The sequence below is a fragment of the Cygnus olor genome, chromosome 2, assembly GCF_009769625.2.
Source record: "Cygnus olor isolate bCygOlo1 chromosome 2, bCygOlo1.pri.v2, whole genome shotgun sequence".
Classification (NCBI taxonomy): Eukaryota; Metazoa; Chordata; class Aves; order Anseriformes; family Anatidae; genus Cygnus; species Cygnus olor.
Window position 1 is genome coordinate 49,031,414 of NC_049170.1, and position 14,226 is coordinate 49,045,639.

Here is a 14,226-nt window from a genome sequence, read left to right on the forward strand (position 1 = left end):
CTACTTTTCTGTTTAAGGAGAGCTTAGACAAGCCTTGCACAAAAGGTTTAAGTAATTAGTGATGGATTCTGGAAATGTAGCCTGTCAAATATGACTGTTCTCTAATCTAGAATGAGCTGATCAAACACCAATAAACTAATTATTTCAGATGCTATACAATAATAACCCTCAAGCCCAAACATGAACATTTAAAATCATATTTCAAAACAGGTATTATTTTCTTCATTAGAACACAGGCTCATGATGTCAAAAATAGTATGTATAATACGTAAATTTCCAGTAGAAAACTGGACTGCTGTTGCTCACTGCCAAGAGATATTAACGCGGACCTCTTCAACATTTCAAAATACTAACTAGTCTAGTGAACTAATGCATAGACTCAAGGCAGCCACATTTTACATTTGAAATATAACCTGCCAAGTAAAAAAGTACAAATGTAATAAAGCAGTGTATTTCTCAAACAATCAATGGTCTATTCCGTTCTCAATGAAATAAATCACGTGCTTTGCACTGTTTCAACGTTGGGCCTGGCTCTTGACCATGCTAACCAGGGACTTACAGCTCTGTTTTCTTGATATTACTTTGTACTCCTCCTTTCTTTGATTCCTAAGTCATAAAAATGCTGAGAGAATACTCTTCAAATGACAAATCCAAGTATACCCATCTAATCATCTGTCTTGAAATATTCAAGGACTGCTTTTGAAGAAATATTTTAAAGAACTACCAGAAAGTTGTTAGCCACCCCAATCAACTTCGAAGTAGACATAGAAAGAATGTCAACAATACTTGGGACAAGTTATTTTGGCATATCTTAAGAAATGAAACAAGTTAGTCTCCCAAATATTCCACTTTCTGTACCAGTAAGCAAGAAAATGACACAGCTGACAGCAAAGTAAATGCTGCTTTGCCGTAGATGATGGTCCATCCCCTGAACGGCACACTGAGGATACTGAGATGCTCCGCAGAATGACAGACTACGGGCCCAGTCCAACAACTCATATGAGTAACCTTTACTCACATTAAAAATGTGTTCGAAATTAATGGGATGATGACAAATCTGTCATGCAAACAACAGTCTTTGTGATCTTGCCCCAAACAAACACTCAAGGGGGAAAAAAGCAAGAGGGAAAATAATGATTTTATGTATGTAGGTATATGTATATTGGAGAAATGGACACTGCTCCAGTACTTCACAAATGCAGTTTATAACACTCCTTTCAGGAGCACTGTATTGCACTGTTGCTTTGGAAGTGTAAGTGCTCACAAACTTCAACAGGGAATAAGGTTTAAGAGCATCCCTGTGTGAAGGGATATTTTTATTCTTTGTTAAAACTTGATTACTCTTTGAATGACAAAATGTAATATTTTTTTACCATTATAGCAAATTATCAAAAATTTTAAATTTGTTAAAATACTAAAAATAAAATCGATTTTATTTTTAGTTTCAGCTTATGCATTTTATGGAAAAAATGAACTTTTAAATATTTTTTTTCTGCATGTTTTATAGCTTGCTTTCAATTCTGATATACTATAAAGTAATTAAATCCTCTAAGTACTGAAGAATTTCTTTCTTTCTTATTTCTTTTTTTTTTTCTTTTTCTGAAGAGAAATAATTATTTTTATTATTACAGTGAGGATGTAGTGCAGCAAAAATTTTCAAGGACTTTGGGGAAATTAATTGAGCAGTTGCTTAATCTTATAGACAGGACCTGAATTTTGCAGTTCTTACTTACACAAAAGGTGTTGAATAGGAGTTTTGTCAAGCAGTCAGGATCTCAGCCACTAATAACCTCTCAGTTATTTTCTTTTTCTCATTAGCAGTCTAACAGCTAACAGACTAATCTGAAGCTGCTATGGCATGCAAGATGAATTACAGCACATAAAGCTTACCCTATGAAAATCGGTGAAAAATTGCAGCCAGCATCTCTCAAAATGTACCCAGGGCAAGCTCCTAAGCAGGCACCAACCAAACCACAGAACTGCAGTGGCTCCAGCGAAGTGCTGCTAGTTTGCATTGGTGGGGTCTGGCCCCAAAATTAACCTACAAAAATTCAACCTAAGGCATTTTGAGAAGGTCACTTTGGGACTGTGATATCTGAAGCCACCAAGGTGCTCTGCTGACTCAGTGCAGGAGGCACAAGAGATTGACACTGGGAAAATTTGCTCTCCCACCGTTACAAAGTGTACCCACCCAATGCTCTTTAGGCTGGAGCAATGCGTGGCTGTGGGGATTGTGGTGCTGACCTTCCTTCTCGCAGTCGGAAAGGAAGAGAACAGGGAAAGGGCTGAGAGGGTGCCAGGGTTCCTTCAGCTACCATCAGAATATTACATGCATAATTAAGAAAAAATTGCCACTGCTGCTGACTAAACACACATACAGGATTTGTAAGCCTGGTTTTACTAGTTCTGTATTTTTATCTCAGGCATGCATTTTTCTATTCTGTGTTAGAACAAAGTCTTGCATCATACGCAAGGAAAAATATAATAAGCAGATGCTTCAAAAATACTGCCATCTACTTTTGTGAGAAGGACTGAAATTACTGAAATTAAACATTGCAGTCAGCTTCATTCCAACAACATACACTGTAAATGCCGCCTTTCTCAGGACCAACAGCTTCCAGTCAAAAAAAGCCCCAGTCAACTCCACTGTTTCATCTGTGCTCCAGAATTTTTTAATATTGTGTTAAATTAAATCAATTCTAGTTTTATTAATCTATATTACCTTTTGAAAACACCATTTTAATTTTATTAAATAGGTGTATTCTGTACACCTATCAGATGTTCTTTGTTAATTCAGGTTTTTGCTATTTTGTTACTCTGAATCACCTAAGTCTCAAATTACACATAATTCATAAGATACTTGGATAAAATCAGGTAAGAGAATAATCATTTTCTCCGCTTTTATCTATTTCAACTTGCTTATACCTTCCTGTAGTATTCACACTGGAGAAGTGTCATGGAAAGGAATTCAGCAAATGTGTCAACAAAATATTTTCTGAAGCTTTTTTTTTAGGTCACATGCAATAATACAAAGAAAAGCACAGGAAAATGTTATATGAACTGCTTTTATTTCTAACTCGGTTTCAGTCACTTGGAGGTGCATATTGAGAGTGAATAAATTTTTCTAAATGTGGGAATTTCTTTCAAGATGAAAAAACAATCTTCAACTGAGAAGCAGCATATAAACTGTGAAGGTTTCACAGAAAAACAACATTTATTAAGATTGGCTAAAGGTAAAACAATTAGCTAACTATGAAGACTTAAGATCTCATATGCAAATCTAGGAATTGTTTTGAAGTGAAGCTCACAGCATTTTTCATGTATTTAAGCAAAAAAATATTATGAATAAAACTGAGCATAGTACAGACACAGGATGATCATCTACTGTTCTTAGTATCATAAGAAAAAAGCTTATTTTATACAAATTTAAATAAAGTAAGAAAATATAGTTAAAAACATGAATTTGTTTTCAAAATTATATTCATTTGGAAACAGTATCTTTATAACAACATACTGATCCTTGAGAAGAACAGTATTACTTTTTCCTTAGCTTTATCATATCTTATAATTGACAGAGCTTTTAAAGAAAGTTTTCTTAAATTGTTAGAACACGTTTATTTTCTTGCAAATTAATTCTTTTTAACTCTTTATGATAGCTTTGAATCCCATAAAGAAAGATGAATTATCACATACTGAGCCCAAGCTGTGAAACAGGAGGAGACAAATAGAGACCCCTACTGTGTTTAACAATGTAGAAGAAATTCCAGACTCAATAGAAAATTTTTCTGTCCTTTTTCTCAGACCACAAAAGCTGTTAGTTATAGATTTGAACAGTGGAGGGCACTCTTGCTATGCAAGAAATGGTACTGACCTGGCACACTTGGTTTGATCTATTCAGCAGCCTAAATCTCAGAATTTGTTAAGTAACAGCCACCTGTGGCACAGACACTAACTGTAATCTGTTTAAAACATTTGCAGTTTCTAATCTGTGCAATGAAGCTCTAGTTAGCTAAAATACTGATGCCTTGCTATGCGTATGCAGATGTGGAACAGATCTTCACAAACTGCTTTGAATATTTGTGCAAGATATGGAATTAAATAAGATGTACATTAGGTTTTTCAACATCATATGAAGAGCTATTCAGTTGGCTTTCATGGCATGTATGGATTAATTTCAGGGTGCATAGAATTTGTCCTAATGTTTTTAGGAATTTAAGCGTTTTTAGAACACACTGAGTTTTACTGGAAATCCTAATAAAATGTAATCGGTATTTCTAACAGTTGATATGAAGAAAGAAAAGACATTTAAAAACAAACAATAAAATAAACTGTAAGAAATGGAACACTAGATTCTTAACTTTCTTATTTTGAAAAGTATATTGCTAACTGCACCTTAAACTATCTAACCAACATCCTACAGAATGAAGCCAGCCACAGCATGCTGATGAACTTGTGTCTGGGAGGATCACAATAAGAGAAGCCAAAGTGGGGACCCAATCCTGTATCTGCTAAGTATCTCAAAACTTAACTTACAAGTACTGGAGTCAATGGCACTACTCCTTTGAGTAAAATTACTCACGTACAGGAGTGCCTGAAAGAACGAATGCTAAGTGATTCAATGCTAATCATGCAGCTCAGACATTTTGCTCATTTGCCATTCTGTGTACCGCAGTATTGCACTGGATAGCAAAACACAGAGAGAGCTAAACAAATCCGTTAGCTTTCGTCATTTCCAGCTTTGGGGATGTTACTACATCAACAAAATGATAAAATAAAATATCGAATGGTGGTGGTAGAACAGATCTCCTGAAACATTGAATAGTAAATGGGTTTTGATTAACTGAAACAAAAATACCGTGGCACCTGCAGGGTTAATTAAGCAGCTCAAGATGCTGGGCTTCACAAAAGGAAACCTTTTTCCTTCTTTAAGAACTGTAAACACTTGTGCTGAACTAGATGAGCATTTGATAAGCTGTACAGCATGTAACAAACTCACAGGGATCTCTAGTTAACACTCAAATTCAGTGTTAACACTTAACAGAACAGTGGTAAGCCGTGCTGCCAAGGTCAACTGCACAGATGTACTAATTGTATTATGAGCTTGACATCTAGTGGCCACCCCTGGCAGGGCAAAGCAGGCAAAGGTTAAATCAGCAAGCCTTGTCAAAGCACTTCTAACTACCCACCCTCAGGGAGAAGTCCTCGGGAAGCTTTCTGGCACTCTGCAATCCCCACCTTCTTTCTCCCCGGCTCCGGGCTGCGCGCCTGCAGCAGCCACTGCGCGCCCGCACGGGGCAGCAGCCGCCCGCCGCCCCCGAGCCCCCAGCCCCGAGCACCCAGCCCCGAGCACCCACCCGGCCGGGCCGCAGCTCCTGGAGGAGACGAACAGCCTTCCCAACCATTTCGGCACTTTTCGCTCTCGGACGGAAGTTCGGGTTTTTTTTCTGCTTCTTTTTCAACCAGTGATAGGGTCCAAATTAGGGGGCGAGGGAGGTTGGAAAAGGGGAAAAAGCAGTATTAGAGATTAATAATAAGAGTTGTAGAAAGCCTTTTTATTTTATTTTTAAAGATTATCTTACCCCATAACAAATGTTCAAGCATGCTCACTGCGTGCACCCTAACTACAGGGAGATAATATGAAAAAATCCCTCTTTAGCTCACTATCACATAAGTGCATTATTAAAATGTGCTTTCTATCATCTTTTTAGAGAACTATTTTTCTGGCTTTCCCAATTTTAAGGGGTTTCCCCTGGCAAAAAGAAATATACTCTATGGCCAGCAGCATGACAACTGATCCAGCTTCTAAAAGTATATTTTGCCCCAAATTCATTTTTTTTCTATTACTGGAAAGCTTTCATTGTGTTTAGTAGTTTTAAGCAGGTAAAGGAAACAGGTTTTTGACCCTTTACTTTGAAATGTACGAACTGATAAAAATTTGCTGCTGAAACTGTATTTATTCATGCTTCTTCTGAAAAATTTATAGCAAATTACTGTCATTTTACAAATGCAATGTTACAGAAGGAATGATTTTAGCATGTTTTATTTTCTACATTGTGTCAGTACTCAGCTAATTAATTTCCTGCCAGACATGGCTTATTATCAACAAAAGTGATTGACTCATGTCCTGACTGGTAGATATGATGGACTCGTGTCAACAAATATGCTTGTCCTGGCTACGTAATCAACAAATAAAATGAAGGAAAAATATCCTGAAAATCTTCCCAGGATTCAAACTCTTTTTCAGAAAAGACATTGATACTCATTAATAATTTGGGTATTTTCACCCCTTCTTTATAATGCTACACATTTTTTTTTTTTTTGAATAGTAGCTTTGCCTCTTCCTTATGCAAGGACAAGTAATTATCAACAGCTAAATGTATGCATATTAATAGCTTAATTACATAGAATCTAAACCAATACCTTTCAAGACTTCCTTCCTCCCCAAAAGAGTCCTAATGTCTACCTACCTCAGAAGAAATAAAAATTCCTCAAGATCATCAGCACCAGATAAAAATCTGACCCAGTTTGGTCTACCTTCATCATTTATATATACACCATCAAACTGGTTTATTGTTTTAGTTTCCTTATTATTACATTTTTTCTCTATTGCTAATACTGATCAAAATAGTAAGAATATTAAGAAATTATATAAATTCAGATATTACATTGTTTTAATATTAAGTCTCTATTGTAATACCAGAACTACTTATATAAATATTCAATTACCTTTTCTTATCAAATTCAGATATTATGTTGTTTTAATATTAAGTCTCTATTGTAATACCAGAACTACTTATGTAAAGTTTCAATCACCTTTTCTTATCAAAGGAGCAATTTATTGCAATACTCATTTGGCCTTTTATTTTTCAAAAACAACAACAACCTTTCTTGAAGTTGCCTTAGAACATTAGTTGCCTTAGAACATTTGCAAAAAATAAGTTAAGTTTCACATTTACTGACAGCTGCTTGTGGCTTTTCAAGTTTTAAAGACAGTAGTATCTAAATGATATGGAATAACCTATATTCTTGACTGTATGAATGCAGGAAAGCATGGATGTCCTTCCAAAATATGTTTTTATCTTATATATTTGCAGATACAGTTAACATGCTCACATGAAGCTGGCTGTTCCTTAGAGGACTATCATTTCTGTGGCAGAGCATGTGTGTCTGTGTACATACTCCAAAAGAATACAGAGTGCAGTTACAAACTGCTCAAAACTGCACCACCAATTCGACATTACCAGTATGAAAAAGAAACATTGGTTTAGATAATAGATAATACTGTGTGCATTGAAGAGTTGAGGGAAACAAAAACAGAAACCAAACAAATAGGTCCAAAATTTAAAAAATGATTGCAAAAAACACATTAGAAAACTGTCATTACACAGTTTGCTGTAAGGTATCCCATTCAACTCTGACTGAACAATGATACATATCTGCCATTAACTTCACATGAAAAAGTCCAAAGTGATCATTTTTCATCACCTTTACTAGAACCACACTTACACACTGTAAGAAGCACTTCTCAGCATTCCACATACACACACACACACAAAAAAACCTGCAAACTTTTATTATCCCTACATTAAAAATAGAAATGCTATACCCATGCTTTCATATAAAAGTTAATCAGAGTTGAAGCATTTGCATTGTATCTATAATTCTGATTCAATTGTAATCTGTTGAATTAGAGAAGCATATTAGAAATGTAATTCCAGCTATTACGATTTACTGAGAACAGCTTTACATTTACTGAGAAACTGAGATTATTATATTCTATGGGCAGCCATTTGAGTCCTGCTGCTGCTATTTAAAAAATATTTCCATCATATCTTCTACTTTAGTAACCTTAGAGTGCTTAAATTTTATTTTTTTTTTAGGAAATATAATTTGTTCACTCTTCCACAGTGCAATTATTCAAACAATATTTCATCACTAGTTGTTTGTTAACGCTTCCTATCTAAATTATTAAAAAATATATATTTCAGCATTTCCCTTTCAACAAATAACTTTAAATGATTTTGACTATAAATCTGTAATTGATGACATTGCCAATTATCTTCAGACTTCAAACAGTTTCTCACTGTTATGACATTGCCCTGTTTGAATGCAGTTTTATTATGCTGTAGTCCAGGCTGGCTATAAAATTATATATTACAATTATCAAACTTCTGTGATAACATTACCACAAAAGTTATGGTGGGTCCAGTCAACTTAAGATATGGCCTAATGTTTATCTGCCATTCTGCTTCCCAAACCGCCATGCTTCTTTCTGCTGTTATGAATGCTCCCTCACTCTAAGGATTGTTTATGGAACATTCATTCTGAAATGCTTCACTTAATAAAATCTATTTTGAGGTGGTATTAAACATGATTTAATTAAATAAATAATAAGCTTCATTTGCTTAATCTTGTGTTAACAACAGCTTCCCCTCATTGAACATAACAACCATATTAATGAAAAAGCTACATGTATCAAATAATTCTGCATAAACAGTTTGCTTTTAAAAAAAAGTACAAATATTCTTGCACTGTGGAAACTATTTGCTTGTTGCAAAATATGCTCAGGAACTGTAGCAATATCTTGATTACAGCTGTGAATAGAAATGAAAAATACTGACTTGACAAGAAGTGTTTTAATTAGTGAGATTGGGAGCACTCATTATATCTGGCCTATAAAATTGCTTTCAGTATAGCAATCGTTAGGCTTCATAATATAACATGTAAATGATTTACATTACACTAATGTACACTAGATAGCCCTCTGCTTCTGTATGCTGAGTCCACCTTGTTCACATTTCTCAAAGGAGAGTGAAAAACCAAGAGCTCCACTTTAGCTTGTTAATTGTTAACTATGAAGGGTTTCACTCTATTAATTAAAATATGTTTTAATAAAAGAAAACAGCATAATTTGATAACAGCCTTCTAAGGCTGAAAAGTATTTACATTGTTGCATTTTAGGGCTGCTGTGAAAGCCGATTTTGTGCTATTCAGGGACCACAATAATAACGCTTTAAAATTCCTCACTGGGATGCAATGTAGTCCTTTTGATGGAAAGACTGTCTTTCTCATTCGGCAGAAATAAATCCATTCATTTGATCATGTAGTCATTGAGGGCAATACAAAACAAACCAAGTGTGAGAAATTCTATGTGATGAAGTAAACAAAACAAAACCCCCCAAAAAAGAGGGAAAAAAAAAACATTTCCATGACAAAAAGATTCTTTGTCCTTAATCTACCCACCATATGCAAGCGTTTCTTTTTAGCATATCTCTTGTTCTAATCTTGGGTGACATGGCTACATAGATAAGATTCACAAAACAAAAACCTAGTTTAACAATTTTTTTTCAATTTATTAACTCACCGGGAGTGTCATAATGAAGCAGTAGGGTTTTATTTTTCTGTATTTAAATGGATTTGGAGCATTTAAAAGTTTATAATATTAGTGATAAGTTCTCAAACCTAAAACCCACCCCAACAGAGACTGGGCTCAACTAATCTTGTTTGCATAATAAAATTATAATTCTCATCCACTTGCTTATATGAATTTATTTTACGTTACCACTGTTTCCTAAAAAAAATAAAAAATAAAAAATAAAATGTGCATTGCTTTGCTTCTGTAGTGTGACAAAAGGAAGCATTTCTCTGTGTTCCTGTTAGAGTCAATACCCAAGTGGGTTTTCCTGAAGCAGTGGTAGTAGTCCCCTTCCTAACTACCCTGGACAGTGTGGAACTCATTCTCTGGTTCCCCAAACACCCTGGGAAAGAGCACGGGGCTTAAAGATTTGCCAGTCTGACAGATGTTTTAACCTGATGAAGTGGATTCATGCTGCCTTAAGCTTCAAGACTGCAAAGTTCAGATACAACAGTCAAAATCCTCCTCAGGCTTCAACTTCGTTGCCTTTCTTTCCCTCCAGATGCAACTTAAAAGTCATTATAGTTTTGAAGCAGGAAAGTGACTTTTTTCCTCTTTCCTTTTGAGGGGAGGGAGAGGGGATAAACCAGTGAGCAAGGGGCCTACACAGAAAGCACTGTGGCTCCCACTTGGTTATGCAAGAAACCGAGAAAGCAGTGAGCTTCCATGCATAGAGAAAAAGAAAAACTTTTAAGTGGAAGCCCTCAACTTAGCCCAGGGAAAGTGAGGATGGGCTGTGGCATGCCTTTGTGCGCAGCAATGCCTAGGACTACGCAGGAAATTAGAAAATATATAAATGAAATAAAATTAAATTAAATTGAAAAAAAAGGCAGTCCTCTTCTAAACAAACAAACAAAAAACACACAGCAAGGTGGAAATTCAGACTAACTACAGCCCAAATCTGCTCAGTTTTAGACACTTGTTCACTAGCAGCCTGGGCAGCCCAGATGCTTCAAAGCAAGTGTGCGTGTGTCTGCGTGTGGGGAGGGAGTGGAGAATGGCGGATGGGCGAGAAAATCCCCCTTCCCCACCTCCTGCAGCCGGCGCGACAGGGGCCGGTGGCGGCGGTGGCACTCCGCGTCACCCACCCCCGGTAAGAATTACGGTCGCAGCAGAGCCAGGCGACTCGGGGGAGGGGGGAAGGTGAAAAGCTGCTCGAGCTCCTCGAAAACATTAAAGCCAACTCCACCGCTCCCGCAGGCCCCCGCCCGCCGCGCAGCGAGGGACCCCCGGTGCCCCGGCGGCTGCCCGCGGCTGGGGGGCGGCGGGAGCCCGGCCAGGCAGTCCAGCAGTACGCCGCCCCCTCCTCCAGGGCTACAGAGAGCCTTGTGCACCGGTCGCCTGGGGCTGCCCCGGCAGCCCCCGACCCGTGGGACCCCCCTTGTGCCCGCAGCCCGGCCCCGGCCGCCGCCAACTTCGCGGCCGGAGGGCGAGGGTAACATGGCTCCTGCACGGGGCGAGGGGTGGGAGGGGTGGGGGGGGAAGGAAAAAAAAATAAAAGGGGTGCAGCAAACAGGGCCACCGAGCAGCACAAGGGCAGCACCAACAAAAAATAAAGGAAAACAAGCAGAAAAGCAGACGTACAAAACAGCCCGAGGGAGAGGGGGGAGAAGGAGGAGGAGGCAGGCACTGCTCCGGAGTGCCCGCTCCTGCAGCTGCCCGGGCCCGGGTCAGCGGGGAGGGAGGGCCGAGCCCCGCCACCGAGCCCCGCCGTAATAAAAGCGCTCGGGAGGCCGGGAAGGAGCCGCTGGGAGGGCTGGTTAGTCAGGGGGTGGGCTGCAGAAACTTGGCTAAACTGCTAACTTCTCAGTTCCGCTGCCTCTTCCCCAGCTGCTCTAATTCCCATTCTCCCGCTGCAGAGTAATAGCGCTCCCATGTTCACCATCACCATAAATCCACCTATCTCCGTCCAAAACAGACTCACAAAAGGAGAGAGAGAGGGAGAAAGAGGCTCCGGGAGCCCTTACCGTGCTCAGAAACTACCTCCGCTTGCAGCTCTTCGTCCGATTTGAGATGCTGGGGTTTCGCTTGCTTTCGACGAGACATGCTGCTAACTGAGCCGTCTTGACTCTGCTTTTTGCAGAGGCATCAGAGACGTGGAGGTGGAAAGGGGGGAGGAATTGGGAACGAGGGAAGGGCGGGGGGGGAGGAGGTGGGGGCTGGAAATAACTGTTCTCAAATAAAAGTCGAGTTGCAGAACAAACCAACCAAACAACAACAGAAAAAGCAACCAACCCCAAGGAAAAGGAGAAAAAAAAAAAAAAGGCAAGGCTAACCAACCAAACTGAGAGTGAGTGAGCGGGTGAGCGAGCGGGGGCTCAGCCGGGCGGGGTGTGCGCGGTGCGGTGCTGCGTGCGCGGCGGGCTGGGGCGGCTGCGCGGAGCGCGCATGGGGCTCAGTAATTACGGTGGTGAATAATGCATGGCGATTAATGGTGCTGGGGGCGAGCGCGGATTGGCGCGGCTCCAGCGGGCTCAGGCTGCATATGTAAATGAAGGACGGGGCTCCGCAATTAGCCGCTTCGCTCCGCCAAATGATGCGGCTCCCCGGCACCGGCAGCGCCGCCTGCGAGAGGCACCGACCGCGGCGGCAGCAGCAGCGGCGGCAGAGAAACACACACGCACCACGCAGGAGGGCTCTGTTTTGCACACACTTTACACAACATATGTGCAAGGTTCACTTGTTGGGAGAGGTCACGATCTTCGCCTTTCTGTCTTTCTTTCTTCGCCCCGGCTCTCAGTTTTTTTTTGCTCCGCTTTCTTCTGCTCTCCTCGCTTTTCTTTTTTCTTTTTTTTTCTTCCGTTTTTTTTTTTTTTTTTTCCTTCACATTACTCTGCGTCCTCGTCTCCTCCTGGTTTCTCTTTCCCCAGAAGTTGATCTGCAAGGCATCTGATTTCTGTGTACGTGTGAGTAATTTCTTTGCAGGAGGAAAAGAAACTTTTGTGTATGCTTCTTTCCTTTCCCCTTTCTTCTCAGTGTGCGTGTGTGCTGCTCTGCTCTTCTTTTCTCTTGATCTTCACATGCTCGCCTTTAGCTCTTCCATCCTGTCTCCTTTTCCTTCTCTCTTTCTCCGTCTCCCCTTCCCGGCTGACTTTTGTTCTCTCTTCTTGCAAGCGCACGCACGCACGCACACACACACACACACACAGAAGACCTTGGGCAGTTTTGTCTTTCACCTCTCCTTCCTTCTTCTTTGTCTTGCAGCTTCTTTCTCCAAGCAGAGACTCCCCGTTGGTGGTGGTGGTCACTTCCTGTTGTCCATTGGTAGGAAGTTTTTTTTTTTCTTTCTCCCCCTCTCTCTGAGGTTGTAATGACTTTTTGTAACACTCCTCACCCCCCCTCCCCAGCTCAGTTGTGTGTCCTGCTAGCTAATGACAGCGGTCTCGCGTGTGCGCCGACGAGCAAGTCCTCGGTCTCCAGCGAATAGTATTGATCCTCTCCCAGATTTGGGGGGCGGGGGGTGGCTGTTGTTGTCGCGGGGGCGATCCCCCCTCCCCTTCCTCGCCTCGCTCGCAGCGGCCACCGCAGCCTTGTCCCCGCGCGGCGGCTCCCCCGCTCGATGCTTCCGCTCCGTGCCGAGGAGCGGTGCGCGCACCGCGGCCGCTCTCGATTTCGGGCGGATAAACTTTGAAGTTTGGGAGCCGTGCGGGTCACACGGCAGCTCCTCCTACTCTCCTCCTCCTCCTCCGCCTCCTCCCGTGCGGCGCTGCCGCCGGGGCTGCCCCAGCCCCGCAGCTCGCTCAGCTCCCCGCCGCCGCCGAGCCTCCCTCTCCGCACGCACTTTCCCAACAGCAGCTTTTCTCCCAGGCCCCCACTTTTTTTTTTTTTTTTCTTTGTAAAAGTGAGGCGAGGGGGGGGGGAGGCAGAGCCTTCCCTTCCCCCTCCGCCCCTCTCCCCTTTATCACTTTACAAGTTGCCGGGGAGCCGGGCCGCCTCCCCCGCCCCGTCCCGTCCCGTCCCGTCCCGTCCACCCCCCGGGAGGAGGGAGGGAAGAAACTATGGAGGGAGGGAGGGATGGAGGGGGCGGCCCGGCCGCCGCCACAAGTTGCCGCTTCCCGTCGCCGTCCCTGCCCGCCTCCTCCGGGGCTCCCATAGCAGGCAGCGACCGCTAGGATGTACCCCACTGTCGCCGATCGCCACCGCGCTGCCCCCCCCCCCACACACTCCGCAGCTCCGCGCCGCCGACTGCCGGGGGGGCTCTCCTCCAGCGGCCCCCTCCGCCTCTTTTTTTTCATTTTATTTTTTATTTTTTTTAAGTGTTGGTGGCAGATGGGTCCCTGCGCGCTGCTCGGTGCTGTCCCGCACCGTCCCTTGCGCGGGGTGGGGTGGGGAGGGCTGGGAAGCGAGGCGGGGATGAGTGAAAGGGATTTCCTCCTAATGACTCCACTCCAGCCTGTGTAATCCAGCCCTAGTCCTTAAAACACGCTAACCCCGGCTTCTGCGGGAGGCTCCTCGGTGTAAACTTTCCCTGGTGATAGCTCGCTTTATCTTGCGCGTTGTGATACCGCGTCTCTGGGCTTTCGGCTTATGTCCCGCTTTTCTGCCGAGAGGCAAACCAAATACAGTTAGAGGCGACAGTTTAGGCCACTTCGGATAGTTTGTTGAAATGCATGCTCTCAGCGATTTCTGCGGTGCAGACATTCGTTAAAAACAGGCACGACCCTTAAGAGAAACAGCGCCGAAACGGCAAGTCAATTCAACTTAGCTCTTAGACGAGCATACTTTTCTGTCGTTCGTTCAGCAAGATGTCTACACGAGACCTCTTGCAATGATTGCCTGCCTTATAATTTAAACAAAACAAAACAAAACTT

General features: G+C 42.0%; 1 protein-coding gene across 3 annotated transcripts in view; it reads right to left on the bottom strand.

Annotated features, from left to right (window-relative positions):
- Positions 1 to 13,040, bottom strand: part of SALL3 (spalt like transcription factor 3) — a 23,453-nt gene extending 10,413 nt beyond the window's left edge. The window contains exons 1-2 of one of the 3 annotated variants that reach the window (XM_040549015.1): positions 11,383 to 13,040; positions 5,355 to 5,447 (exon numbers count right to left, since the gene is read on the bottom strand). In XM_040549015.1, coding sequence (XP_040404949.1) covers positions 5,355 to 5,447; positions 11,383 to 11,461 — 172 coding nt within the window. In that variant the 5' untranslated portion in view covers positions 11,462 to 13,040. Of the gene's footprint in view, positions 1 to 5,354; positions 5,451 to 11,382 lie in introns of all 3 variants that reach the window. The other 2 variants (XM_040549014.1, XM_040549016.1) reach the window with 2 other exon arrangements.
- Positions 13,041 to 14,226: the final 1,186 nt, after the last annotated feature.